Raw genomic sequence first — 26499 nt, forward strand, 5'->3', positions numbered from 1 at the left:
TTGAATCTGGTAAGTGTCAAGGAGTATCTGTTACGCTCGATGTATACGCGCTAGACGCCACCCATTTAATACATGGGTGTCATATATGACGGGTATGTACACGGAACAATCGTTGCGAGCTGTCATAGTCGATTCTCCGAGTAAACTTGGTAGCGGACGTGTTAAACGGAAACACGCGATGTCTCTGAGATTTTTCACAGAAAGAAAGAAAGGAGTTTCCTCCCCCCCCCAAAAAAAATAATAGCAATATGTGTAAAGGTTATTATCGCTAACGCTATAGCAGCACTGCGAAGAAGGTTTGCCTGGCAATAATTATTTCATTGTACAGTTACAGTCACAAATATACAAAACATTTTCCTCTCAGTGTAACCTTCGAAGTGGATGATCTTGCGTCTTTCCCGTGCAAGAAAGAGTCGATCGACTGTCTCGGAAAGAGTCGCAGAGACACCGATATTTCGGTTTAAAGGTGAAAATCGAAGGAAAGCGTGGAGGCTCAACTGCACGAGATGACGAGTGGAAACGTATCGGACGCATCGAAAGTCGATACGCGTGCAGTTTTATTTGTCGCGACGCACACGGCGTCCCGCTCTGTGACGAGTAAACCGGGGGCTCGTCTTACGCACCGCGAAGATAACCCGACGACGACGCAACGACGATGTTCTCGTGCGATCGAAACCGGCGGCGACGTTTCTCTGCGAATCGATCGACGGCGAGCCGACAGCGAACGAATCTAAACACGAGGGGTTAGATGAAAAACGCACTTTCCCCCAAATAATCTTCCTCGATATCGGGGGAGCTTAACGAGAATCGCGGCCTCTACATCGCACCCTTCGCATTTAAATCCCCGTGAGTTTAAATGCTCGCACGAGCGCGCGCGCGCGTTGCGATTGTTTACGACGCGTCCGTCCGTCCGTCCGTCCGTCCGTCGTTGACTCGATCCGATTGCTTCGAGTAAATGATTACGAGTATGCATCGGAGTAAAAGTGATCGCGCGCGGGAGAAAAGCGGACTCCTTCGCTTTCGCCCAACTTCACACCGCCACTGGGCCGCTGGTCGGTGAAGTTGAGAGGAACTCGCTCTGCAAACGCAAAGATCCAACCAGCTACCTTTGACTTTGCACCGCTGTCTTTTCACGCTCTGACTCTGGTTAAACGGAAACATCTCATCGTGACGCGAAACTAATTAAGTCGAATTCCAGTCTATGGACCTATTAATTACATAGAGAGACGGAGGAGAAAAAGTTTGCTGATGCAACGGACCCGGGTCTCTTTGTCTAATAGGACGGTCAATTTACGAAGAAGCATAAAAGAGGGTCGTATTACGTCGTGACTAAGCATACGAAGGTCACTTACGTGAGTTCGGCCAAGTTTGGACTTCGGCGGAAATTATACCGAGACTTATACCTGAATGAGAAGTGTTCCACCAACCAGAGTCACAGATTGCACGACCGCCCGAAAGTTTCTCGTCTTTTCGGAAGCATCGGACAAAGAGCACCTTTGTCTTTACGCGCGGAATCGACTTCCTTGTACCACTACTCCCTGAATTCGTTCTCGAGAAGGCCGAGTCTCGGGCGGACGAACGTTCTCTCGGCCGCGTCGAAGAATCGCCGCGTTGCGACCCGACGAGAACACCCGGCGGCACTCGAGATCTCCGAAAAGTCGAGATGTCTCGTATGTAGTACCTTCGCCGAAGATGCGTGGGTGTACGAGGGTTGCTCTCTTGTGCTCGGAAAAGACAGAGACCGCGAATCAACACGGCGGGAGCGCACACGAGAAAGGGACGCGTCGTGAGCACTGCGTGGGCTCTACCCGGTGCTGGCTGGCGCGCGATGATTCACGCAGTCGGCGAGCCGGCCGAGCGTGGCCGCGTTTTCACTCTCACTTCGCCGTTCATCGTGTGGCGTTGTTCATCGGCGGAGTTCACGCGAGGATTCACGCCGAAGAGGAAGAAGAGACGCGCGCTCTCACGGCAAGCCCGATGTATACTATCCACAGCACAAGCACAACAAACGAAAACGCCCACAGAGAGAGACCTCGAGAACGCACTTGTATTATCGCGACAGGTCGCGACCTCGCAAAAGCAACACGTTCATCCGCGGTAACGCGCGACGCACACTCACCGTGCACCCGACTCGAATATACTAGACGACGACCACGCCTGACGCAGCTGCCGCGAAGGGGAGAGGGCGAGCGGAGGAGACTTCGTGCGCCGCCGGCAGAGCTCGTGTAGCCGCCAATCATGACCGACGACGCGAGCGCCGCCGGCCAATCCACGCGTCCGGCGCTAGCGTCCAGCACGCGCCGCGAAGCCGGCTGGTATCGAGCGTCGATACTGCAGCGCCGCGCCGGTCCCTCGGGAAGGGCTTTGAACAAGCGAGCGAGTACGCTACTTTTGCTTTCGTTTGCACGTTGCTGCAAGCGCGATTTCGCGGATGAGAGCTTCTTCTTCTCTCTCTCTCTTTCTCTCGAACACAAATTGTGAGCAGCGATAGAGCAAAAATCTCTTCCTAAATTATATATGTATTAGCATCGAGAGAAAAAAATCGGATTATTCTCAATAAAATCGTAGTCATTTTCAGCGCCAGCTAATTGTTTTGTCGTTGTAACAAAACAGCGTAATAGAAATATACATATGAAGCTGTTATCGCTAACATATTACGAATATATAGCAGCACCTTTTATAGAAATAGCATTTCCGACTATGATTATCTCATTACGTAATTATAGAGTCACAAATACTCAACATTTTCTTTCGGTGCTCAAGTATTCAAGAATATATAACCGGCAAAAGATAGTATTTGTGCGACGTAAACGCCGCTTTATTTATCTTTCAATGCGATCACCATCGAAAATCCGTGGGTAACTACCACGAGATTACAGGGTAAAAAGTTGGATCTTATCAATCTTCGTCATTCTGGTGTCAACGAGCACGATGCGTAGAAAACACTTGGCATGTTGTACGCACGCACGCACGCATGCAGACTGGACGATGGATATTTTCAAACGGCGATTGGCTTTAAGTGATTCGAGCACGCACACGCGATCTCGATTTCACGATGTCAACGCTCTCGCATTGTCTTGCCGATCGTTGCGCTTGTTATTCTAGCGTCGCGTCCACTAGGAAGTACACCCAGCGGAATACTCGGAGTGTCGTTGCGACCTTAATTGGACGTTGAGTTAATAAGAGCACCGACGTTGAACTGTCGACCATGCGTGCCTGTGTGCACACGTACTACTACTACCACGTGCGTACACGTCCGAAAGAATGAAATAAGGAAAAAAACAATGGTTTCGTGAAGTGGAATGCGCTTCACGACATTATTGCCGTCCGTGTGAGCGACAGCTCGGGTATTCTTACACCCGGATACCCAAACTCGTGGGTGTTACCCAGGTATTCGAAATCGACACAATGTGCGAAGAATCGGACAATCGTGGATTTCCTTTTTCGGAGCAATTCCTTCGCCGAAACGTTCAAAATGATCGCAAGATTACCTGCTCGGTCGGCTCGTTATTGCTGTTCTTCTTCATGCCGTTGTATCTAGCGAGGACATTCGGATGTAGGCGACGCCTTGTCGTCGCCGTTGGCGTATTCGTTGTCGACATCGTTTATCACTCTTTCGAGTTTAATTGCAAATACACTGACACACGTATCTTTCGCGACAATGCTTCGTAGTACACGGCACGACGTGTCGGTATCTTGCAGATGCGATGTGAACACGATGAGGAACGCGCGCAGAACAGCGCGAATATCGGAGCGACCGCAATTTCCTCCGCTATATTCGACCGTATTATTCACTTTAACGGTAAAACACACATCCGATAACGAATCGGTTGATAGATCCACACTGCGACTGGGAGCGTTATCTTCTCTCGCAGCTTAAATCTGCTGCTTCGGAAACCGGAATGACGTTCTGTGGTTTTGGAAGCGGAGCGATAAGTGTCACACGCACGCACACACGATACTGCTGCGTGTCGTTCAATGTGAAATCAGAACTTCGTGAGACAGGGAAAGAACTCGGCTGAAAATATTCCTCCGTATCGACGAGAAATTCGATCGCGAATTACGTCGTAAGCAAGACGTATGTTCACTCGATCGTACTGGTTTCATTGACGTCGAGCGATGACAGGTGTGACTGATCACCGGACATTTGGCCGACACTCGCTGTGTTTGCTTTCAGCGTTCACATAACGAAACCAAGTTTATTAAACAACAATGCGCATTCGGTATATATGCGTGTCATTTTCGTCCCGGTTTAAGTAGGGGACATCGTTATCAACTTCCAACTTGGTAATAACAAATCACACGGCAGTCTCACAGTAATACGAAGCCAATGGAGAAAAAAAAAATGACGGAAATTCACGATTCAGACGTTCATTCAGATTCGATCGATTCGCGAGACGCGCGCACCTGCAGGCTTTCGCCGTGCGAACCGAAATGCGCGCGAGGTATTAATATTACGAACACGAAGGCAGACTTCCATGCTATTCGAACGACGATCGGAATGCGACTAGCCTTATCAGAGAGAGGCAGAGAGAGGGAGAGAGAGAGACTCACCGCTGCCGTGATGTCCGAAATGACCGTGACGGCGATGACGTCGCCGACGTCGTTGTTGTAGTCATCATCGTCAACCGGGCAGGCCATGCGGTCGTCCAGCATCCGTACAGCACCGGAAACAGATCAAGGAGGTTGATGGGGGAGGGAGGTTGCGGGGTAAAGGGTTAGCACCGTGATAAGAACGATAAGGAGTAAGGATAGTCCGGAAGGAAAGGAGAACAAGAAATGATATATTAGAACGATGTTTCCACATAAATATCTATACTTTTCAAATTTCTCCGAGTGATTTTCCACTCGAAAAGCGGATTGACAGGCGAGTCACTCGAACGAATGAGCTTTCACTCATGTAGAAAGAATTTTCCATTCTGAATCGTCGAGTGTGAATATTTTCATTCGAAATTAAAGAATGTACTTGAAAGCTCATGACATCGTAATCAATTGAAACATTCTTTTCTACAGATTAAGAATTCTTTTCCAGTTTGAGTCAAACGTCCACTCTTATCATTTCGAATGACGGTATTTTCACCGTCCCTTCGAATGGATTTTCACTCTAAGAAATTTAAATGGTATTTCCTAGCATATTATTACGATTACTTTTCATCGTCGTTAAAACTGGTTGCTCGAAAAAAATCGTTGATTTATTTCGATTCGATAATTTAGAAATACAACTGTAAAATCTGTCTCGTTGTATTACATTATTCCATATCTTTTCTGTGCGCCTGTGCTATTAAATTAACGTAGGATAATAATTCTCATTAGTTGTTAATTGCCTTCAGCAACGTAATTTGCGTATCGCGGCAGCAAAGTAATCACCGTAGCCGCGCCGTGGGAGCTCCCTCGAGATTTTTCGGATCAATAATAATGCCTCAGAGCTCGTTCGCGGTTTATTTTCTTAAAGAAAAACCAGACCGCGTGGCAATAAACCACGTCCGGATGAGAGAATTCTTCGGAATCGCTCGAGAGAGAAATATATTTTCATTGTAACCGTCCAATCAAGATGAAAGTTATTCTTTCGGATAGAGTAAGGAAGACAACGCTAAGCTTCTTACGTGTGTCGTGCAAAGCGACCGTCTCCATCCTGATCACCACCAACGGCCTTTTATCCTTACGGTGTTATGGTCGGATTCTTTCACGGTGGATCACGCGAGATCGTGTGAGTGTAACACCGGAATACCCGCTGACGATGACGGATTTTCCGAAAAAATAGCGAGATTCCTGGATTTGAAATAACGCGCGCGATACAGCGTGCCGCAGATGGCAACTACGACGAATACGTCGGATGGTATATCGGGAGAGATTTAAATGGCGAGACACGAGCGATTTAAATGCGTCCCATAAATGCTTAATATTTAATCGTCGCGAATCGATCGCGCGACCTGAGACATGATCTCGAAATAATCATCGGGGTCGTTGAAGATGTTCACGAGCAGAGGAATTTGTTTGAGCACTTTACGGATTTACGAGTCTAAATATTGAATGATCCATCCGCCCGAGAAACTGGGAACATTCATCCGTCGAAGAATCCATGAAGGATATAAGAATTGATGGATCCGTATTAACTCATTTCAAGTCAGGCTTGAATAGATTTGCGAATTTTTGCAGATCATCGCGCAGAGAAAAACACGATCTCCTTCGCGGCATTCTTACGCCGCGGATTTCGGTGAAAAACACAAAAAACGGAAACGCAAGTAACACACCAAAGAGAAAATAGAGATAGAGAGTACTTTCTCGGTCTGATACGGAAGAACGAGATATATACGAACGATCGCGTGTTCGCGTGTCGGATTCGCGATTCCAACTAAAGGCACGTCGTGCGATTCGCTTCTTTCACGTGCGGGACGAAGAAGCGTTCCGCTATCTTTGCCTATTGCTCTTCCTTCCACTACCGCTCTATTATTTCCCTCCTCTCTTGTCGTCTCCCTCCCAGAATTGATTGAGAGAATTGATTCTTTAACCCGACAATTCAATTCGCGTCCATTTGGACACGTCTTTCTTTTTTTCTTTTATCCGAGGAACGAGCAACTTTCGTTATTACAATTTGAAAAATATATCCACCATAACGAATTTACACAGAAAGTTTCGATTTGCTCATAAGGTTTATTAGTGAAAATTGATACGCGTTTAGACGCGAATATATACATATATTCATATTACATATTCGTTGTTCGCTCAATATATACCCATCTTTAAATGTGTATACTGTTTACTTTTCTGTCAGAGCAATATTATACGGCGACCGAAGGTCATTATAAATTTCAGTGAAATAACATTTTTCCCTCGTAGTATAAAATACACCGAGAGAATCGATTAAAATCACATTAAATTTACATTAGGCCGTAAAGTGGCTTCGGTATTTTAACGCGCTCACGTCAGACCTCGGTCCCTATCGACACCGATTGGGAGCAGGCGTCCATGAAAATGCCAGCACCTTATCTATGCACAGGGCCGCCGCGTACAACAAGCAATGACTACTACGTAATCTTATCTATGCGAAAAACTAATTGTGCGACAGAACGCATAAATAACGCGTGCAACCACTCCTCCGCATGCACTGGCCGCCTCGCAAATACGAAACTTCGTATAGCGGCAACATAAACACCGAGAATTATAATTGATTATGCACGTATGTGTGTATATATGCGCATGACAGAACACATTAAATCAGAACTCGCAATTGAGCAATCCTTATCTTTAATTCGCGTCACTGCCGGATCTGTCGGAAAAGAGACGAAAATGAGAAAAGAAAAACGTTGATGAGATCTAATTAACGGCGTCGATGCGTTAAACGATTAAATTGGTAGGTTAGGTCGGCCGCCGGAGTATCGACCGGGCGCGCCGTATTGACGACGAAATTCGGCGGCTCCAAAATGGTCGCGCGGTCAGGTCATCCCGGTGTAGTCAGGTGAGAGGCGGAAGACGCTCGTCGGGGACGCTCCCCGGCAAACAAACGCGCACACAAAATACTTCCTCGCGCTTACCACTTCGCTGCATCTTTCCACCGGGGCGTCACAGCGGCTCATCGGTCATAATCCTCTGCTGCGATGGTCGACGCGGAAGTCTGGGCGGCTATCGTCGACTGCTTTCGCATGCCACTCGCGAGATGCATTCGATAGAACGCGACACAACGCGATATCCGACGCGCAACAGCCAGCCAGTCTGCCAGCGATCGGGACAAGCGTGACGCCGTGCGACCGCACTTTTCAAATATCGCGTTGCCCGAAACAACGAGTCGAGACGCGCATGTCGACGCATGCGTGCGAAGAGAGAGTATCACCGCGCCTCGTCCATGAATGCACTAGAATGGCGGACGTCGAGAAGCGTCGGGTTCGCCCGACCGAAAGTACCCAATCAGTGTAGTCGCAACACGAGTTGAACGAAGTCGAACGAGGGGGGATTCGAATTTTCGCAAAAATAGCATGTTAACAAGTATGTTTGCCTTAGTTTTACTTTTCTGCGCGTTTCTAAGCCATTTTATTTGACTATGATTACGTTGAAGTCCATGTCAGACTACGGATTGAAGATTAAAATTAAATTGAAATTTGACCAATCAGTGCAAAGTTCACTAAATTTCACTAAACTTGAATTCAGTTAACTTTGTACTGATTGGCCAAATTCAATTCAATCTTGATCCCCGATCCGTAGTCTGATACGGACTTTAGCGTTTGCATGCTCCGGGAACATCTTATAGCGCGCGAAACAACATTATAAGTCTGTTCGTTTTCGCTGCTCCACTGAACTAGTGCAGTAAGTTGAAGCGAGACTAGTATATGTTTTCTCACTTCAACTTATTGCACTAGTTCAGCGGTGCAACGAAAACGAACAGACCTTATATCTATTCATGTTGCTTGCACTCTTTGCACTTTTCGCACTTGGCATAAGACGAACGGATATTTTGACTGTGGAAAACGCAAAAGTGAAGAGGTTGAGTCCGAAAAGTAACACGAAGTAACACGAAAGAAACTAATTATAACATCGTCCCCGAATTCACGTGAACCAACTCGAAGAAGAGAAGCTTTAAACTGTAATTCAATCGACCAATGATAGTCGAGAATATCATGCGATTGGCAAGGTTTGGAAGTCTCGATTGGCCAATTTGCTTACTATTTGTGTTTTTTTTCTCGGTCGATTTAATATATACAACATTTAATAAATGCAATTATTGTATCACTTATTTTATATAAAATATTCATATGCATATACAACATTTTACTTTGCGTATCTATCAAACTAATCTCTACAGCGATGTCGAATTTCTGTGAATTTATCACGTAATTTGGTACGATATTTTAAAGTTACACAGTGAATTATTCGGGTAATTCAAACTACATATATATTCACATACCACACCACAGTAAGTATAAATATATAAATTAATGCAAGACATATGAAAATAGAACAATTATGATCTGATTGTTATTGAAACATACATATTTCATTTAAGGTTATGGGAAGAATTTGTTGCATCTCAGGATGTACCTCGGGAAGAGATGCACCTTCTCATCAGATACCCAAGAATCCAGAGCTCTTCAAAAAATGGAAGAGTATGATTTATTCTGAGAAAATTCAACACCTGACCGATGAGCAGATAAGCAAGTGCGTTGTTTGTTATCGTCATTTTGCAAATGAGGATTATTTAGTAACTTACAAAGTGAGAAAGCTGAAACGTGGTGTTCCACCTTCCTTAAATTTGCCAAACAGACCGATTCAGAGAGAATTAATATCAGAATCAGATACAAACGTAAATATATCTACTGAGATAACATCAACAATAAAAACAGAAGAAACATTTGTGCCTGGATTATTTGAGGATCTTCCAGAAACATTGGAACCTCCTTTGCTTAAACAACCATCAACTCTTCAAGTAATCTCTGAAGTGGACCAACAATTAGACATGAGTATGAATCAAACCAGTTTGACAGTATACAAAACAAGTCATAGAAGCAGAATAATGACAAGAAAACAAACAAGATTAACAGAAAAGCAATTGATATTGCTCAAATGTAAAAAACAAGCCGAAATTTATACAAAAACACCTACGATACAAAAGCTCTTATCTTCTTTAACAGCCACTAAAAAATCATTTCTTCAAAATAATATACGAAGGTCAAAATATTTCCCTAGAACATACATAAAACTGTATCACGATATCGCTAAGGCGAAGGCTCTCGGACAATTGTAAAATATATTAATTTTATATTATTCTAAAAAGGAGACGAAGGTTTGTCAAGGCACCGAGGATCTATTTAGATTGCGGCCCGATTCCCATTTCCAACGCTATAAATATGAATCGGACTGCAGCCTTAGTCTTCTATATTCAAAGTGACATGAGAGACATCCGAGTTGTTCAATGTATTATAATGCAAATTGCGATTCTAATAGAAACTGACGTGGAATTCTGTGTATAATAGTTTTTATATGCTGGGACAATATAACTTTACAATAATAATATGTAATATAGCATAAACAAAGACTCTTTGTCACGATGTTTGCGAAATTCTTCTTATCGAAAACATTGGAGGAATAAAATGATCGTTTGCAGCGCAAATCGATCGATACAACGGTGGTTTTACTGTATTTTTAAAAACGAATACATGAAATATACATTTATAATTTTTATATAATTGGTAGAAGGATTAATTATTTCTGGAATAAATCTCTAGATACTATCTTATCGTTAACGACGTCGCAGAGAGTATAGCATATCCTTTTTGAACACATAATCTTGAGGAGTGGGAGGGGGAGAGGTCCTGTTGAGCACTTTTACTCGCCGGTTGACTCTTCTATGCACGGAGAGAATCTCTATGATAATAATCAGTTGACTGATCCGATGTAACCGGAAACCGGGCGAACTAAAAGCGACTTGTTCGATTAAGAGAGGATACGAATCTGAGGTTTGGCGGATATAAACCCTTCTCAAGGGAAAATGAGGGTATCATCGATAACGTTGTGATAACACAGTATTTTCGTGCGTGACACATACACACACATACACACCCAATAGGTCATCTAACAAATTACGTTGAAAAATATTCTCATCGAGAGTCATTTATACATTTATTAATCTCTATACATTTTCTCAATTTATTACTTTAAATGTGCTGGGTGGCTTTCTACCTTTTACACACGTACTTTGTCTATCTCCCCTCCTCCTCTTCTACATTCACTAATTACGCGGTAAAATTTAAGATGTGTTCTATAACTGTTAATTCTTAATGCTGGTATTTCCTTGAAATCAGGATATATTTTCACTCAGTCGCATAATCGAGTACGAAAAAAAGCGTTAATAACGGACGCGTCGCTGGAGATCCCAGCTTTCGACTTTCATAAAAATTGTCGCTCTTCTCCCAATTCGGCCGATATTTCGAGATAATCGCGCACTATGAGTGAAAAATATTGATTTTAGCGCACAAAATTATTAGGAGACCGTTCTTTTTTCTGCAATTTTTTCAACTGAAAAATTGTAGTACAACAACGGTAACGAGGACATTTTTGAGAATCCGCAAGAACGGGTCTCACGGGATTTACGCGCATAAAAGGTGTTCTAAAAGGAAAATGCGGGTACAAACGGAATATCATGGTATATCATAACGACACGTTTAAGGCCGATACGGGAGCATAAAGTTGTTTCTTCTTAAACCTCTTTCTTTTGCACCTTATCATATATATATATATATATATATAAATAACGAGAATATGAATACAATAATAATAATAACAAAGTTATCTCGAAAACGAAAGTATTCCTTTCGATTCAGCTTACAACCTTTTTCTTGAAGACGAAGTTCGATTAGTTGGTAAATTGACGACAAATAAAGATTCCTGAACCGTCTATGTGCCTAAACGCATCTCTGCATAGTACGGGGAATAGTTTGTGCGTCGATATGTGTTATAAACTCCACGATAGATACGCGAATAATGTGTCTCAATGAATGCGCGTTTGGACGAAGAACGCGTTATCCATCAGAAACAGGAACATATGTCGTCGATTCGACCGTGTGATTACTTATTGTGTTACCATTAACGTTACGATTTTTAATCGTACATATTCGATAGAATAAATGTCTCGATATTTTTTTCTTTTTAATGAATTGTACACTATATTCATATTCAATAAAAAAATTTTTTAGTAACTTTCAGATTATAGAATTTCCTATTGAATATAAGATGCATTCTGAAGTTTACATGTACGAATATGTTCAGGCGCAGTACATACGATTGAAAATCGTAGCCACTATGGCTTGTAATAATACTAGCATCTACCGCCAATACTAGCCGATATATAATAATCGTCATGAGACAATTCTCGTCCAAATGCACGTCCATCCGCACGAAATGTGTGAGGTGTGCGTTACACATTTATCTTGATAATTGTGTAAATGATTGTCCGTGATTGTCTGTGGTTTGTGAATAATCACACTTCGTTCTTATCTTTCTCTTTCCTCTTTTTTTTTCTTTTTTCTTTAGTTTCCAAATTTCCAAGATACGCGAGAAAGATGAGAGCGGATCCGTTGAGCGGATCGCGATGCTTCGATATATTCTCTCTAGGGCAAGATTTATTTTACTTTCTTTCCAAATATACCGGGGTTGTGTGTTCATGTATATGCGTGCATGCGCACGTATGTGTGTATATGTGTGCTTAACGTTAAGGACACTTAACTTCGCATAATCTTACGTCATTAGAATTAGAATATTAACCACACGAACGATTTTTTTTTCATTTTTTTCGAGAGTTGTAGATATGACGATCCGCAAACCGAGATCGATGTAACTTCGGCGAGTTCGACTCACGACGCTGTAGATGGGCGGAGAAGGGTGGAAGTGCTTCGTTGGACGAAAAACAGGAAATATCGCGTGAATCTCGCGGATTGTTTTTGCATTCTGAAATACGGTCATTTAAACGGACATATTCATGGTCGACCTCCACCATGGAAAGAACCTCTTAATTTTCTTTGAAAATAAATTTAGTCAAATCAATCGTAAAAGTCTTCTTTGCTCTTCGAAATCTAACTTTCATGCGTCCGACATTTTCATCCTTCGTGACAGAGAAAAAAAATTCATCTTACGCCTCCTCTTATTGGCACTTTTATCATCACACACGAACACAAAGATCATTCTCTTTGTGTTGTCCTCGGTTGCGAAAATTCGCATTTTCCGAAATTTTATACCGGGCGTCTCTGATGTACACTGAGCATCAATGCTCAACTACTTACTGGATTTAGTATCATTAAAAATTATTACATTTAATTACACAAATTGTGTACATATCTTCAATTTGCATAATAAAATGCGCGTAATGCTAATACTTGGTTTTTTTCTCGATTTTTTTGGAAATATTGCAGAGCATTATCTATGCTTAGTGTATATCCTTTTTTCCTTCCTTCCTTCTCTTTCCGCGCACTATATCGCATCGTCGGAAATCTCTTCTCGTCGAAATCGTACCGGTTTCAGTCATTGTGTTCATCGTTAGACATCGCGACGGTTACGCGAATGCACACTTAGCTAAACACTCTTTTATATACGTACAAATATGGCTCACCACATAATTAACAAGACGCAATCCCTTCTCGTAATCGAAAGGAACATTCAAATTTCGTGTCGCCTTCTCCTAGGCTACCGCCTGATTCTATTGAATTTATTCAGTTATGACGTGACTCGTAAATTGAGAAGAAGGTAAAATCACAATCTGAGTGTGCGTGTATGTGTGTGTGTGCGTATGTGTACGTAGAGCAAATCGAGGAAATCACATCAAAGAAGTAAATAGAGATCACGATATGAGGCAGGTTAAGATTCTTATTGCTAATATTTCGCACATCTCGACCTATACGCTTTTTTCTTGCATGACTATGTGTTGTTGTTATTGTTATGATGGTGTTGTGGTGGTGCTCCGCATCGCAGACGCGTGTCTCCGTGTCCGTCGCGGATCGTATAAACATTCCGCACTTTGTACTCGTGAATCTCATACCGTTGCTTTTGTACAATCCGAAAATTCTATCTCGCGTCGAAAATATGGCCATTATATTAAATCTTATTTGAAACTCGGATCTTTATACGCGTATTGATCTGTACGACCGAAGATTGCATTATTTGAATCTCGAGATAGTCGAAACGACTTCGTGCGGAATATATGTCAAGTATACCGATTCTAATATGGTATGTGTGTAACAAGTGAATTATAGTGAATGATATGTCATGTTGACACATAAATTATTCTTTTCAACTTTTACCTAAATATTGATTATGATAAACAGATTAATAATTAAATCAATCTCTGTATAAAAAGTGTTCTATAAATCGATCAGTTTTTGTTCGAAGAGCTTTCATATGTTCGAAAGAGTATGTTCACACAAAGCATTCTTTTCCGTTAGCTCTTCGATTCAAGCCTAACGTTACTTTCCCAACGGCTTAATCTTTCCGACTGTAATTAATGGTCTTTCTTGTCAATTATAAGTAATAATTAATATATTCATAACAGGATAAACTTGGCGTATAGTGTAATGTGCGTAATAACGCGAACACGCGTGTATATATGCACGTATTGGGTCAGTCAGAAAGTTCTCTTTAATGCTTCAGTCAAGTTTGACTTTATTGTATTCAAGGCAAACAAATCGTTCTTCAGTCAAACAATCGTCATCGTTGTCAACGATCCTTCGTTCCAATATTTCAACGGTATTCGCATATTTTTGTTGTGGAAAGCTATTTAATTGAAGGAGGCATCGAGAATCGCACTTTTTGACAAACCCAATATATTATTTATATCTATTTGTCGTGTTTTATCACTGTCGTACGATCACTTCAAAAAGCTGTCAGAGATCACTGCAGACAATGTCAAAATTCATTTGTCTTTGATCAAGCAAGATACAAGATGGATGCAAACCCATTAGCTCAGTTGCAAGAAGATGTCGGGGATGTACAGATTAATGCAGACCCACAAATGCCTCAGTTGCTGCAAGAAAATGCTGATGATGTACAGATAGATGTGAACCCAGCGGTAGTTCAGCTGCAAGAAGATGCTGAGGATGTACAGATAGATGTGAACCCAGCGGTAGTTCAGTTGCAAGATGATAATGAGGAATACCTCACTGACAGGTCACAAATAATTACAGAGTATCAAAGAGAATTCAGTGTAATCTACAGCCGAATAATTCGTTTCCCGCCTGGATTAGACTGGTAAGTTTTAACGTCTGTTTTGTGCGTATATGTATGTGTGTACGTGTACATGTATGTGTGGGTGCGTTCGTGTCTTATCGCGCTTGATAATACCGTTTGAGTTAAAAAAGCTACCTTAAGACTTAATGATTGTTTAGTGCGACAATTGACAACTTACGGCAAGCTCGACTCGTGTACACTAAGCTTCAATAAAGCCTTAGGTGCTCACCAGGCCAAAATTCACTAATCTTTCCAATCGTTCACTTCATGTCTGGATATGCATGAAATATATTATGACTATCGGTTTTATTCAACTAATCTCTCCTTTTGACAACTTGACATATATTATATCATATCATATATTATATTCACACACGCATTGTTTGGAAAGACCAGTATGTTTTGACGTAGTAAGTATCAAGATTTTACTGTAACTTAGCGTACTCGCATGTATAGCCGCCGTTATAGATTATTATATAGACAAATATATATGTATATATCGACGAGAAAAATATTCTTTTGTTCGTACGTGACTAAGAGAAAGATATTACTTTGTCATATACATGCATGAGGTGCTTTCGCATACAGGATGTATCAGAAGTTGCATCGCGTTCTCTTCAATTGTTACGTACTCGTTGAAAATACTCGAGAAATCAGACTTGGTATATTTTTTTTTTTGGACATGCACATTCAATGCTATGCATATCGATTCTCGATTCTAAATATACTAATGTCGCAAATAACCGGCACGATTAACGTATTAATTAATAAACCATCTCTCGCGCGCCGTAAGTGATGATAATATCATATCGTATAGCCGATTGACGTGGTACCGAAATATCGATATGCTTAACGGCGCGCGCACCGATATTCCGGTGTTAATAGTTAATGTAACGTAACGTTCGATTTGCGGTTTATTCGTGATACGTACGCGTCGGCAATTTCTGACACACACCCGATAATCCCCGTAACACCCCGACGTATGTAACGCGCTCGTTACCTCGCAAACCGCGCCCCTGCGAACCATCGCCCACATGAGAGCGATGCGAGGGATAATACGTGTGTAGAGGAGATACGAATATTAACTCGGCGACGTGCGTAGGCGGGGAGGGGAGAGTCCCTCCGGATTAATTTGTGGTCATCGATTTTGCGACCTTGCCTTGCGAACGCGAAGAATATCCCTATTGTATATGCATTAGGTCGGATCAAACGGCCGGATAATCCGCGGAGAGCTGCTTTCTCCTCCTTTCTTTCCTTCCCACTATCTATTTATCTCTATTTTTCCGCGACCAACTCGCAACCCCGAAGCCGAAAATCGGATCGTCACGAGGTTCCGTGTTCATCGGAGATCCTGCGATCGCCTATTAATGAGAGATCGTTCGTCTCGTTAGCCGGGAATATCCATCCTTGATTGTGCCATCCTTGAAAGTCTCTTGCTCGTTACTCCCTGTTTCTGCACGATTGACCGAACGCGCGAGTGGATCGGTGCTCGCTGGTCAGCTCCACAACCATCACGATCTTGTCCGACCTTTGTTCAATTATTGGCACTTTACGCTTCGGATTGTCTGTTGAAGAACTGGTACTGCAACACCGGGAAAAAAGAGAGACGCTTCCTTTACGTATTGCTATTATGCGAGCGAGAGAAAGAAAGAGAGAGAGAGAGAGAGAAATTTTCACGCGACAAAGAGGAACCGTAAAGACGAACGATCGGTCTTGGAAACGCGGAAGTGACGGAAAGGTCTTTCTGTTTGAGTTTGGGAAACTTTGACAATTTCTAAAAACCGGAAGGCTCAGAAATTCAAATTCACTCGATCAGAAATTCAAATTCACACTCTTCGTGAATCCAAAAAAATACCCATGTGTTCTCATCCCCTCCCCCCTGTGATGTCCACTTAGGAAACCGATTCATCCATTATCTAATGTGTAATCGAGTGATCTTAGAAAGAGGACGTCGCTCCAAAATTTTTCAATTTTCCGATAACTTCGGCGAACCGACTAAAGTTTTCGATTCGCCCTCGATTGCCCTTCACTCGTCTAATGAGAATTTGATCGCGTTTGACTTATTTATGAGAACGGCACGCGTAACGAGGGCGCGTGTCGCTCTCGACATTCTCGGAATGAAATCCTCTCTAAAATTATCACGTTCGATATAGTCGTCGAGATTGCCAATAAAGAGACTGTCGCGCGTATATATACCCCTCCGAATCGATCCGAGCCGAGAAGAGAACTTCGATCGGGACAAGGTGCACAGGGAATGACTAGACGATGAGAGAGTCGACGCGAACCGCGGTCGGAGAGACGGCTGGACGACTTAACTCTTAGTGAAGTATCCTTACATTGTAACGGAGGGTCAGTGGGAACGCTGTCCCGGTAGCTGGAGTGATGGAGAGAGTGTTGGTGGTGGTGGTGGTCCGTTCAGGTTCAGGCAGATGGGGGGTAGTTGTCTTACCATGCTGGAGCCAACCTGCTGCAGTAGCCCGATGCCTTGCTGCGACGACGTCGAGGACACGGACGGCCGCCTCGACCCGCGAATACTGTTCAGGCTCGAGCTGAGCAGGTGCGGCACACTGCTACTCGTGATCGGCATTCCGCCTCCCTGCGCATGGAAAAAAAAAGTTTGAACGACAAAATGTCTCGATACGTTGTGCGATGCGTCTCGATGCGAGATATGTATAATTGAGATCGATTATAACGTGACTCTTCCGTCGCTGCTCTGAATAGCGTTTTACCGCCGCGATGATATTATTGACGTTTCGTGAGACAACAACAGATTCGAAATATAATTGGTTCGTTATATTTCGCGCGCATATTGAGACGTCGATATACGCTTCGCGCGATGAAAGGGTGTCGAACAACGGGGAATTATACGTTGATTAACGACGGTTTATTAACGGGGATATATTCGTGAAACAGCGTTTTCTTTTTTTTTCCGTGACAGCAGCCTTGCGCAATTTTTGATTGAACTTCTGTCGGACTTGATTGGCACAATTATTTCGGTTCGAGGTAATTGTTATATATCTTTTTAATGAAGAAAATTGTCATATTTTGAATTGTCATGGGAGAAATAAGAAAAAAATAGAATTGAAGAGACGATTGGAATGTCCGTGTGTGTAGCGCGAATCGGAAATTCTGGCCCGCGTGCACCTACCTATGTTAATATCTCCCTCGCGCGACGATCAATTAGCGGCAGCGATTTATTTCTGCTTTACGCCACCGCCATTGCCGCGTAATCAATAGAAGGGATTCGTTTCTATAGTAGGCGGCTGCAAGTTTTCCAATTGTTCCGAATTCGTAGTAATAATGTCAGTGGGTTATATTAGTTTGAACTTTTCAGGTGATTCGGTATGTCGAGAAAGAGAGAGAGAGAGAGCACAATCGAATTCGCCAAGTGTTCAATTTTCACGGAGATCGGCGATTTATCCTCGCCGCAATTCCCATTTCCGCGTTTTATCTCGTCCGCGCTATTCTCTCGATTCTCGGTCCATTCGCGAACTTCGACGATCGTACATTTCTCCTTAAGTAAATTTTCCACTCGGAAAATAGTACGACTCGTTTCAAAAGAGATTTCACTGGGAAAAAAAGAAAAAATTCAGGGGTACACTACTCGCGTATTGCCGTTGTCTCTCGTCAACTGAATTCGAAGTAATTAGGCGCGGTCGGAGGATAATACGCGTAACATTATGTACCGTGGGCGGTGATAAATTGATATTCGAGCCTCGTCGTTCCTGCGGACCGATGCTGGAATGCCGACGGATCGGCAAACCACCGCCGGGTGTTCCGCCCGGCGAGCTCGCACAAGACGGTGCTACCCGTATCTTCGGCGTCATCAGAGTGTTGTCCGAGAGACGTCTGCTCGTGATCGTGTTTGCGACTCTCAGGAAATTGCTATCGTTGCCGGACGAGCTGAACCATCCACCGAACATCACTGCGACATCAACGCGCATCGTTAGTTGACCGTTAGTAGCACCATCCTTTAGTGTCGCGAAATTTTCTCGGGGAAAATTCTTTCTCCCCGCGAAAGAGACTTACCGGCCATTGAATTCTTTCGCGCCATATTTTCCGCGGACGCCGTTGATATGGACCCTAAGCGAGGAAACGTTACTTTAGCGCTATAGTAAATTCGGATTACCTTTGCCTGCGCCTTGTGGGCCCGTAGTTCCCATAAACATTAATTACAGTTAATGGACTCGCTGTCCGTCTCCCACTAATTCTGTCTAAAAGGGTCGGCGGATTTATCGAACCTCCGTTCATCCTAAACTAGTATTTATGGGAACTAAAGTGTCCACCGCGTGAAAAAAAGAAGCGTCGTATTTTTATCCGATGCACGTGAATTTTAACAAAGAGAAATGTCGCGAAGAGAGATTAAAATGTACAAGGAGACTTCCCCAAGGGATCAATGAGTCGCGAAAAAGTTGGCGAAATTTTTCTTTCCCAACTCGACGTAGGAAACGTACTCTCGAAATTACTTGCGCGTAAAATTTCACTCGAAAAAGTCAAGTGACAGCCAAGTCGCTCCAATTCTTTGTACGAGTGACTTTTCACTCGTACAAAGCGAATTCTTCCATTCTGGATCATCGAATCTTTCCAGTACGAAATTGAAGAATAAACTCTTACGATTGCGATTATTCTCACTACCGCCTCTGTCGAATGAATTTTCACTCGTTTTCAGTAAGATATCATCGAGGACGAGATTAAAAAGAAACGCTAAATATTCTCTCAATGTTCGCACCGATACTATTCTTCCTGGCCATGTCCTCGGCCGACGAGGTTTTGCGTTGCTCGATGCGCAAATTCGGGATGTTGAACGGTGGCACGTGCACATTATCGGTGCTGTACTGATGCCGCAGAGGTCGATACTTGTCCGGGCTCGGTAGCGAAAGATTGTCGAGCGTTAATTTATTCCTCTGATTCCTACAATTAACAATGGACGCACGAAGATGAGAAAACTCGCCGAGCGTGATCTTTGAATGACGCTCTCTGTTATACTACTTTTATCGTAAGTCGTCGATCGGTTAATGCAAATCGCACTTGCTTTTCGATGTTGTACAGCATATCCTGCAGCACCTCGAGCAACAATATGAATTGCTCAAGATTCAACGCCGGGTTCACGGTTTGCGGTAGTAGCGACGGCATCGCATGCACCGCCATCCAGTTAACCGACAGTCCGTACTTCTTATCGGCGAGCATAATCCTGTAAATGTCTAAAAGGGCCGATTCCCTTCATCTCTGCGTTCGAAGCGAACTTTATCCTATTGTCGCTTAATTAGAGCGCGATTGATCATCGCCACATAATAATTAAAATATTCATCGCGTGTCCACGTCCCATCGAGGAACGGTGCGTAACGATGTTTTCGTTCACTTACTTAGGACCCGCACGATGATCTCGGGTTCCTGCAGCCTGACTTTACAGAGCAGCGGCAAGATGCAGTCAATGATCTTCTGCTTCTCGAGTCGGCTGAGGATACAGGGCACCACGCCCATCAGGACTCGTGCGTCCGCCGAGTTGTTCTGGAATGCCTCCAGTAACTTGGGCAGCACTATGTTACGTATCGCGTTGTCCTCGAGATCGTTCGTCACGTGCGACACGGCCACGAAAGCGGCTGTCTGATGGACATACGATGAATTTCGCGAAAAATTCTCACACGGCTGCTCGCACGGACAAACTATTATTATTCCTCACGCAGATGCAGAATTTTTTATCTGTCCATTTTCCTGGCGATCTCTCCCTTTCTTTCTCTAATAATAGCATCCTAAAGCCAGAAATTCAAGAAAAGAAGAGAAAAGGATTGCTCGAGCTTTAGAAATCAGTAATTTCGAATTTTCCTCGTGTTGGATCGCGAATCGCTGTCTATTTCGCTTCAGACCGGCGTGATTGAGAATATCGTAAATTCCTTCTTTCGATATTATCGATCGTTTATTCACTCACCCGCACTTGGACGTTCGAATTCTCGAGGGACGTGCACAGCATAGCGAGCACCTCGCGCTTGTACTCCTGCGGTGTCTTCATCAGGATGAGGTGCAGGTTCTCCAGCAGGGTCACCGTACCCTGAATCGACTTTCGATTGGTGAAGAGAGGCCTGCGGGCACGCGAGACAGAAACGGAAGCATGGAGAGAGACGTGTCTATTTCACGTGTCGCGCGCTCATTTCCGGCTCGTTCGCGTGTCTCTATACGTACTTAAGCGTAGGAAACAGGATCTGATCGTATTCCTCCTGGGTGCTGTTCTGCACGATGTATAACATAGGCTGCAATACGGCGGACAGCACTTCCTGCGTTTGCAATTCCGCGTGAAGATACGTCCAAATGTGCTGATACCAGAGTTTCTGCGGAAAATGGAAAACGCTCGCGTGACGCGCGACTCGGGTGACGAGGGGATTGTCGCGTACAATTAGGGTAACAATCGGTCGACAGGGCGAAATTAAACTCGCTACGTGGACGGATCCGAGAAGATGAACAACGGACGAACTAAATATCATAGCGACTTGTTCCTCGCGTAGCTCGGCCTCTCCACTCCGCGTTTCGCAACCCACGAAGAGAAACGCGATTATTATCGGAATGTTGCGTGTTCTTGACGCGTTAGAATATACGAAGCGACGACAACAATAGAGATAGAGTATACTAGATAAAAAATATAAAAGTATTATATCTCTAATAAGCGGAGAAAATTGGAATTTGAAAGCGCCTGTTTCATTAAGGATACGATTACGATCTATATCCTGAGAAAAAAGTGCTTGATATTTGTGACTGCAATTGCATAGTGAAATAATTATAATCAGAAAAACCGGAGATTTGTAGTGCTCTCATAAATATGCCAGAAAATTGCTCTATAAGATGACTATTACTTAAACGGGATTATGTATATTTATGTACATAACCATAACCGACTCGTCTCGATTTGACGATGAGCTCGCTCTGAACGTAACGCGTAAGTTCATGCGAAGTACCTTCGGCATATACGGTAATAGCTCCTTCAAGGTTGTCGTATAAAAATGCTCCTTCTGGTACACGTCCTTCATTTTGCTGACGTCCAAGAATTGTAGCGCATGCACGAACGGATCGTTGAAGAATTTCATCAATGTCAGAACCTGCGCGGTCGGCCTCTGCTCAGGATCCTTGTGCAACAGACGAGACACGGCCTCTCGAAGAGGCATTGGCACCAGCGGCAGAATCACAGCGACGTGATTGTCCAGCTGGTTAAAGAGACGATCGGCAATGACAACGATATTTGAAAAATCCTTCACACGGACCACAACAGAGAGCCGATAAGACGAAATGAAAAATGTCTCGAATTACCTTTATTTACCGTACCTTTGGAAATTCAATCGTCAATTAAGCTTTCGCACAATTGAACTGAAAATCTACGAGGCAGTTAGTAGCGCGTTAATAAAATGAAACAAAGACAATTACGGTCATTCGATCGCTTATTTCCACCATGAAGAAATAAAACGCACAAAGCAAAATTGTATTTCGGAGAAAAACCGATGGAAACTCTTGGATTAACTTTCGAATCAAGAATGACTTTTATCTTTTCTGATTAAATCAATTGACGATTGATCGACTGCTACAATTGCAATTTCACACACACGCACATCGAGAAATAAAAAGATTACCGCGAAAGAATAAAACTTGCGGAAGGAAACAAAGAATAATGAGAATGAAAATATAACAATAAGCAAGAATAGGAAAGAAAATCGGTACTTATTCACCAAAGTTAGTAAGAGAGGGAAAGAGAGGAATAGAAGAAGAAGAGTTCTGCGAAAGTAGACTCGCGCCGTGTAAAGCGTGTGTACAGTAATCCGACGGTGATGTCTGCAGATGCTCTAGAGTTAAATCCCCTTAAGGATCATCCATGTTCGTTCTTTTACGAGTCTGAATCCTCATCTGGCTCTCAGATAGATTAACTTACGGTCTCGAGTTGTTTGAGGTAATCCGAACAGCTGTGATTCGCCTGGATCAGCGGCCGACCCTCATTGTAAATCGCACATATCGTCATACCGAGGCTGTACATGTCACTGTTAAAAGTGCTGAGCTTTTTCTGCTGTATCTCCGGCGCTGCAACACGTTGTTGGTGTTGCAGTCGCGGCGTTACGCGCTCCATCAGCAATGCAAATAAAATCGTTTTAGCGCAGCCACGGCTGCCCTCGGTAATTCCCGAAGTTCCGCAATTGAAGCCTCCGTAGAGAAAGAGAGTGAGAGAGGAGATGCTAAACGGGCTTTGCTTATCACCAAAGTTTGGAAAGAGAATGAGCTTTCCCGTATAAATCCGATCCCATTAATGCTCAGAGCAAGATAATATTTTTCTTTCTGTGTAAATAACGTAGTAACTTGTTTTACGTGCGGATAACACGTTGGACTGCGCGCAGAAAAATCACCCCTCTTGAAGGAGTAATTTCTATTTATTAAATGTCTAGTTGCGTGATAAAAGGAAATTCGGTTTCTACAGATATCACGGGGGAAATTCGTTATCATTAAATTGAGCGAAATAGACGCGTCGGGGACATGTTTTTAATTATATCAATCTCTCTAACGCAATAGAAACTCTCTCCCGATCTTATTATCGAACGACACTCGAGAGACACGGAGTCACCAGAGAACAACTTTTGCAGCGTGGGCAGCGTTAATAGATTTTGCGATGTCCCTCACCTATATAATCCAGATTCGGCTGGGTCATTTTCGGCATGTGCTTCCTCCACGATTGCACCGCTATCGGTACCTCATCGACCTTCTCTGACAAGCGAAAGGCATTCTAAAGTAACGGACTGCTCTAGACTCGTGCGTCTGATATCTTTTTTTAATATCGATCGATCCACAGAGACGACGAGCGAATAAAATCAACGCGAGACAAGTGATGCGTTATTAAAAACGATCAAACGAATTCCCCGGCGAGAAATTACGAGACATATCGACGAGAGTCGATACTCACCGGTAAACTCGAACCCCGACAGCTTCCATGTGCCTCTCTTCGTAATGATAATGCTCGTTGGACAAACGTTTCTGTGGAGATACTTGATGTTGTGGAGAAACAGCAGAGCTTCTGTGATCTGTGAGAAGAGAAAAGAAAAAGGATAAGCGGGATTCACTGCAGGAGCGATTTATCGAACCGTGCGCTGTTAAACACGCGAACGTTATCGCGCACGAGTTCGAGTTGTAGCTTAACGGCATTAAGCATTCTATTACGCTTAGTAATACATTCTATTATGCGGGGGCGCAGAAATTCATTTTTGAGAAAATTCACTCCGATCGCTCACTCCGTCGTACGCATACGCCTGGACCTCGACTTAATTTTCCGTCAACGTGACCTCGTTCTATCGCGCGTCTACTACGATATTCGTGCTTACGCACAATGTCACGGTCATACATGCGTACTCGAACTTCTAAATCGCCTCTTTTACTCCGTACCCCGAGGTTACGATCGCGCAGTTTCCCCTTCCGACTCCAGTGGAAAAAGCGGAAATTTCACATTTTCTCGCAATTTCACGCTGGAAAATGCAATTCTTTGCGAAAAGTTTCAACATCAAACGTTGTTGTTGCACGAATGGTTGCTGCAATAATTTTTTCGTCTTCTTTTCTGGTTTTTTTTTTCAATTTTTATCTTACGTACCTATCGTAACGTTGCGCGACGCGACGTTGCGGCTGATACGTGGAGTATGTGGTTTTTATCGACAAAAAATTCAAATTGCCCGACTATGTTGAATATTATAACACAGAACAGGGTCAGCGGAAGAACGTTATTCGCGATATCCCGGATGTAGGGGAAAAAGCGCTTAAAAGCAAGCTCTTTCTATCTTTTTCTCCCTTCCGAGGTATCTTTCTTTATACGCGCTCGCGACACATTAAGCGGACGAGCTCCTTTATACTGGTCCCGGAGTCGAAAAAACACGACGACCGTCCGCGGAAATATGGAGGCAAACAGAGCAAATGAAATTTATCGAACTCGAGTTACACGGAATATGTAACAACCGAGAAAAGGAAAGAGAGAGAGAGAGAGAGAGAGAGAAGGATTAACGGATCATGTTATTTTCAGCGCACACCTTGTGACATCGTGCTCTCCATGTATTTCGACGGAAGAAATACCGCAACCGGAAAATCTATTTTTGCGTGAAATAGCGAAATAGCGCGAGATATAAACAAATAGCCGCTAAATTCATTGTATAACATCATCGCAAACATCTGTCACCCGCGCGAATTCGCCCGTCAGGAGCGCATGACGTCCGGCCGCGAGAATATCGATGTGAAAACGACAAATCCGGGCGCAATTGCGGATTTTCGCTTTTGTCGTTTCGCTGTATCCCGAGCGATCTCATTAATTTACGGCACTATTGCTTTATATTCATTCGGGGGACAATGAATTGTGAAGCAACGCACGCCGATAATTATCCATCCAGCCGTAGGAAATTATCGTGTTCTCACCTGCAACAACCCGTACTTGATCTCCAGCTCGAGCAGCTCGTATTCCTTGATGAATGTCGAGCGGTGGCTGGTGGCCGGTGGATGATTCTGCTTCGCCATATGCAACGTGGAGGGTTGCGCCGCGAGGGTATTCGCCAGCTGCTCCTTGTAAGCCAGGACGTTCGCCAGGCTGGCGAGCACCGGCTCGGACGCGAAGGCCAACGTGTCCGCGCACTCTTCGACTTTATACGCCTACGTTTTGATACATCGAATCATCGATTTACGGTGGCGGCTCGCGAAAGTCGCACAACACGCTGGTGATGGCTGGTGATGTGTTTGTATGTGTGTGTGTGTGTTATTTGTATATCGATTCGCGTTCCAATCAATTCTTCCGACTCGACAAAGCATGCTCGTTGAAATTCTCCGAATGGATAAAACGACGCACGGTTTTCACGTTGACCTTTAATATCACGCGCGCGCGCCGTAATACACACATATACCTGCAGTAACTTGGGATGCGAGAAGCGCTCCATTTGAGTGGCACCTTCGCGCAGTATGTCCGTAACAACCTCTTTGCGCTTTGGCTTGTGTAGTTTTTCAACGGATCGCTTGTCGAAAAGGAAGATCGACACCTCCTGCAAGCAAAACACCAACAACGTTGTTCTCTATTGCGTCGCGAAACCCGCTCGAGACAGATTTGTTTGAAGAGTTGAAAGACTCTCTCGGTGTGTGCGCACAAGATTAAAAGCCTTCGGAGCTTCGTCGCGATATGTCACATCGGAAAAAATGGATCGGTCCAACTGTTACTGTTGACTGAATCTCGTAGTTGAAATTACTATGTCAGATCGTCGATCTGATTCGATTTTTATTCAATTTCATTCAATCGCATGTATACGACAAAATTTGCGTAACATTTGACACTTTTTATCTGACTTGTTTCGCTTTGTGCAATAGTCCGGAGCTAGTTACCATTCTATCTTTTTTCCGATAGCCGTCGTAAATTCGCCAAGCGTTCTCGGGGCCGGCCGTGGCGGACTGCCTGCCGATCTCGTACATGTTGCGGATCGGATCGGGCAGCAAGTCGCTCGGCGTCGTGCCTTTGGACTTTGCGAACATGATGATATCTCAGCGGTGAATCGGCCCTCTATTACCTGCCGAAACGAAAATTAGATTCGCGTCACATATATATTCTGAATCGTTACACAAGAAAGATTCAAGTAAATAATTACTCCTTAGCAAACTTTCATCCGGAATTAAGTAAATATTGCTTGAATAAATATTACTTTTGTGGCATCTTTTTTTATATTCAAATAATATTTATCCGATACAAAGAAAACTTGGTAAGGAGTATTGGAGTAATAATTTACTTAAATCACTTTATTTTTTCTGTGTGACGGGGGGGGGGGGGGG

The 26499-nt window shown here is 43.6% G+C and overlaps 3 protein-coding genes across 14 annotated transcripts in view; 1 reads left to right on the top strand and 2 right to left on the bottom strand.

Moving 5' to 3' along the window:
* The window catches only part of LOC106746040 (septin-7), a 32075-nt gene extending 24261 nt beyond the window's left edge, over positions 1-7814 (bottom strand). For 3 of the 10 annotated variants that reach the window (XM_014622176.1, XM_014622174.1, XM_014622167.1), the window contains exon 1: positions 1353-2125. Coding sequence is in view for 2 of the 10 variants with exons in the window: in XM_014622178.1 (XP_014477664.1) it covers positions 3492-3602 (111 nt within the window). In the remaining 8 variants the exon portion in view is untranslated. Of the gene's footprint in view, positions 1-1352; positions 2126-3491; positions 4534-4554; positions 4557-5603; positions 5631-6440; positions 6443-7532 lie in introns of those variants that run through there. The other 7 variants (XM_014622171.1, XM_014622179.1, XM_014622173.1 and 4 more) reach the window with 7 other exon arrangements.
* Positions 7815-8421: 607 nt separating this feature from the next.
* LOC106746053 lies at positions 8422-9898 on the top strand. Of its 3 annotated transcripts, none has more exons than XM_014622208.1 (3): positions 8422-8905; positions 8996-9449; positions 9764-9898. In XM_014622208.1, the coding sequence occupies exons 2-3, from the start codon at positions 8999-9001 to the stop codon at positions 9799-9801; spliced, it is 489 nt and encodes a 162-aa protein (XP_014477694.1). In that variant the 5' UTR covers positions 8422-8905; positions 8996-8998; the 3' UTR covers positions 9802-9898. The 3 variants fall into 3 exon arrangements, with proteins under 3 accessions (XP_014477694.1, XP_014477693.1, XP_014477692.1); XM_014622207.1 differs by having other exon boundaries at positions 8996-9147; positions 9253-9852; XM_014622206.1 differs by having other exon boundaries at positions 8996-9852.
* A 56-nt stretch (positions 9899-9954) lies between these two features.
* On the bottom strand, positions 9955-26205 carry LOC106746050 (SCY1-like protein 2). The gene is made up of 16 exons (XM_014622200.1): positions 26059-26205; positions 25590-25724; positions 25111-25341; positions 23624-23741; positions 23344-23427; positions 22607-22752; positions 21645-21890; positions 20878-21023; positions 20627-20777; positions 20064-20304; positions 19729-19901; positions 19430-19604; positions 18730-18783; positions 18387-18625; positions 17150-17296; positions 9955-16282 (listed from the first exon to the last, which is right to left on the bottom strand). The coding sequence occupies exons 1-16, from the start codon at positions 26203-26205 to the stop codon at positions 16250-16252; spliced, it is 2466 nt and encodes an 821-aa protein (XP_014477686.1). The 3' UTR covers positions 9955-16249.
* Between the last annotated feature and the right edge of the window lie 294 nt (positions 26206-26499).

This window comes from Dinoponera quadriceps, unplaced genomic scaffold (assembly GCF_001313825.1).
Source record: "Dinoponera quadriceps isolate SergipeBrazil2010 unplaced genomic scaffold, ASM131382v1 scaffold1782, whole genome shotgun sequence".
Classification (NCBI taxonomy): domain Eukaryota; kingdom Metazoa; phylum Arthropoda; class Insecta; order Hymenoptera; family Formicidae; genus Dinoponera; species Dinoponera quadriceps.